The sequence below is a fragment of the Dipodomys ordii genome, unplaced genomic scaffold (genome assembly GCF_000151885.1).
Source record: "Dipodomys ordii isolate 6190 unplaced genomic scaffold, Dord_2.0 Scaffold87, whole genome shotgun sequence".
NCBI lineage: Eukaryota > Metazoa > Chordata > Mammalia > Rodentia > Heteromyidae > Dipodomys > Dipodomys ordii.
In genome coordinates, this window is record NW_012267303.1 from 4067175 (window position 1) to 4070213 (window position 3039).

Here is a 3039-nt window from a genome sequence, read left to right on the forward strand (position 1 = left end):
CCCCCCCCCCACCATAGCCAGGAGGGGAAAGCTGGCAGGACAGACCCATGCAGCTGCCTGGGTCTGGCCGGGGTTGGTGGCTGTCAGGGCTGGAGAGTTAGCGGGATGAGAAGAAGGCAGGCGTTTGGGGTGCACAGGCTGAGCACCTGGCTCCCCTCATCTCCATCCCTTGGGAGCAGAGGAGGACATACTTTAAGTATTTGATATCAAGAATGGAATAGATCTGTGGTGGCTCAAGACTAATCCTAGCTACTCAGGAGTCAGGGGTGAGGTTGTGTGTGTGTGTGTGTGTGTGTGTGTGTGTGTGTGTGTGTGTGAATCCCAGTTCAAGGCCAGCCCAGGCAAAAAGTTCCAGAGGCTTCGTCTCCACCTGTGACTGAGTGCTGTGATTACCCATCACCCCATAGACACAGGGACACACAAGGAGGACCTCGGTCCATACTAGCCTTGGTGCAGAGCCAGCTCGACCTGGAGAAAAACCAGTGCAGAAAGAGGCTGGAGGCCCAGCGGGGGCTCAGGCTCTCCCCCGGGGCATTCCTGAAAGTGTCCTCCCATCCCAGGCTCCAGCGGGGTCCCGCTGCACCCTGCGCCCAGCCACATTGCTCCCTACGGCAGTCGGTGTGCAGCAGGGAACTGAACGTCACAGATGGTTAGACAGTTCTTTTTTTGGGGGTCCGGTCGTGGGGCCTGAACTCTGGGCCTGGGCGCTTCCCTCAGCTCTTCAGCTCAAGGCTAGTGTTCTACCACTTGAGCTACAGCGCCACTTCCTGCTTTTTTTTTCCTGCTTATGTGGTGCTGAGGAATCGAACCCAGGGCCTCAGGCATGCAAGGCAAGCGCTCTACCACTGAGCCCCTTCCCAGCCCTCCATGCCAATTCTAAGGGCTCCCCTCTGCCCACAGGAGCTGACATCCCCCCGCCTCATCAAGAGCCACCTCCCCTACCGCTTCCTGCCTTCCGACCTGCACAACGGGGACTCCAAGGTAACCTGCCGGGACCCGACGCCCCAGGCCCTCAGCAAGAGGAGTCTGAGGCCTGGGCTGTGCTGCCCACCAGCTTGGATGCCTCCCTGAGCACTTTGGGGTGCTGACTCGTAGGGAGGGCCGGCCCGGGTCACACCGGGAACGCTGCCCCCCGGGGCAGCACATACCTGCATTCGTCTTCTTCCAGTTGAGGTTGATGCGCAGGTTCTCCCCAGTGTCACCCTTGCCTCTCGGTTCCCCGGCGGTGGGTTGTAGTTCTGGGGGATGGGCCATGGTGAGACGCCCATGGCTGGTCCTGGGCGGGGCAGGGGCGGCTGACCGGCAGTGGAGGAAGGCAGGGCAGGGGCGGCGGCCTCCTGCGCCCGAGGCTGGAGCCAGCAGCGCTCTGCCCACAGGTCATCTACATGGCTCGGAACCCCAAGGACCTGGTGGTGTCCTACTATCAGTTCCACCGCTCCCTGCGCACCATGAGCTACCGAGGCACCTTCCAGGAGTTCTGCCGGAGGTTCATGAACGACAAGCGTGAGTGTTCGTGCTCTCTTGTGCTGGGCGCCGTCTGGGGGATCAGAGAGGCGTGTCGGATCTCAGAGCAGGGGGGCGGCAGCACGGGCTGTCTGCACCACCCTGCACCCACCCTCCCTCCAGCCAGCTTCGGTACAGGGGAGATGGGATAGAACTTACAGCGTCTGTATGTCACTGCTGTTAACAGCCGGGGTGAAGCTGTGGCAGGGTGTGATTGTCACTGGCCTTTGGCTGGATGTGAGACAAAGGCAGGCTGCCGGGCAGGGCAGGGCAGGGCAGGGCAGGGCAAGAGGGCAGAGTGTCCCATGCTTTTCTAATCACTGCGTGTTGCAGGCGAGCAGTGTGGAGCGCTGGGCAGGGCTGCTCCTCTCCCAGCACCCCATGTCCTCTGCAGGAGCAGCTCTGCTCGGGGTTTTCTGCCGTGTCTGGTGTCTGGGGCCTGCTGGGCACCCAGAAGCTTGCAGGTGGCCTGCAGCAGGCCGGCCTCACGCCCCGCTGGTGCCTTCGTCCATCTGTGCCCCTTTGCTGCTCAGTGGGCCAGGGTTTCACCCCCACAGCATCCTGCTGAGACCCACCAAGCCGGGGGCGGGGGGGGAGGTTGGAGGCATGGGAAGGCCGCGCTGTCAGGGCTGGGCAGCTCAGCCGGGGAGACAGCGGGCACATGGAGAACACCCAGCCCGGCCTGGCTTCACCCTGCCATGCATCTGACGGGGCAGCTCCCTGCAGTCCAGGGTTCTAGCTTGTCCTACAAATTCCCTGTGTTCTGGAACTTTCCTAGAGCCTTCTGCTGTCCATCCCACCCCACAGGCTACTCTGGGTTTTTGTGGGCATCATTGGTCTCTTCCCATTGAATACTTCGTGACTGGTGAAGTGCCGGGCTGAGGTCCCTCCCAGTGCTGCTGCCCAGGCTCAGAGCTCCCACTGCTTGGTCAGGCCTCTGGGATACCCAGAGGGGGTGACTTGGCTCTTCCCAGGCCCGCGTCCCACTGTTTCCCTTGCCTGCTGGGCAGGCGGACGGCACCTGGGGCCACAGGGCCCGGCCCGGCCTGTGCTCACTTGCCCTGTCTCCACAGTGGGCTACGGCTCCTGGTTCGAGCACGTGCAGGAGTTCTGGGAGCACCGCATGGATGCCAATGTTCTGTTCCTCAAGTATGAAGACATGCACCGGGTGAGTGTTCATCTACCTCCCTGCACCGCGTGAGTGCTGGCCCGCTTCCCTGCACCTCTGCACCATGTGGGCGCTGGCCCACTTCCCTACACCTCTGCACCTTGTGAGTGCTGGCCCACCTCCCTGCACTACGTGAGTACAGGCCTGCCTTCCTGCACGCAGCCATGCACTGTGTGAGTGCTGGCCCGCCTCCCCGCACCCCTGCACCACATGAGCGCTGGCCTGCTTCCCTACACCTCTGCACCTTGTGAGTGCTGGCCCGCCTCCCTGCACCACGTGAGTACAGGCCTGCCTTCCTGCACGCAGCCATGCACTGTGTGAGTGCTGGCCCGCCTCCCCGCACCCCTGCATCACGTGAGTACAGGCCT

General features: G+C 62.6%; 1 protein-coding gene across 1 annotated transcript in view; it reads left to right on the plus strand.

Moving 5' to 3' along the window:
- Sult4a1 (sulfotransferase family 4A, member 1) overlaps positions 1–3039 on the plus strand; it is a 20146-nt gene that overhangs the window by 11156 nt on the left and 5951 nt on the right. The window contains exons 8-10 of the mRNA XM_013025737.1: positions 901–981; positions 1377–1503; positions 2577–2671. Of these exons, the coding sequence (XP_012881191.1) occupies positions 901–981; positions 1377–1503; positions 2577–2671 (303 nt within the window). The remainder of the gene's footprint in view (positions 1–900; positions 982–1376; positions 1504–2576; positions 2672–3039) is intronic.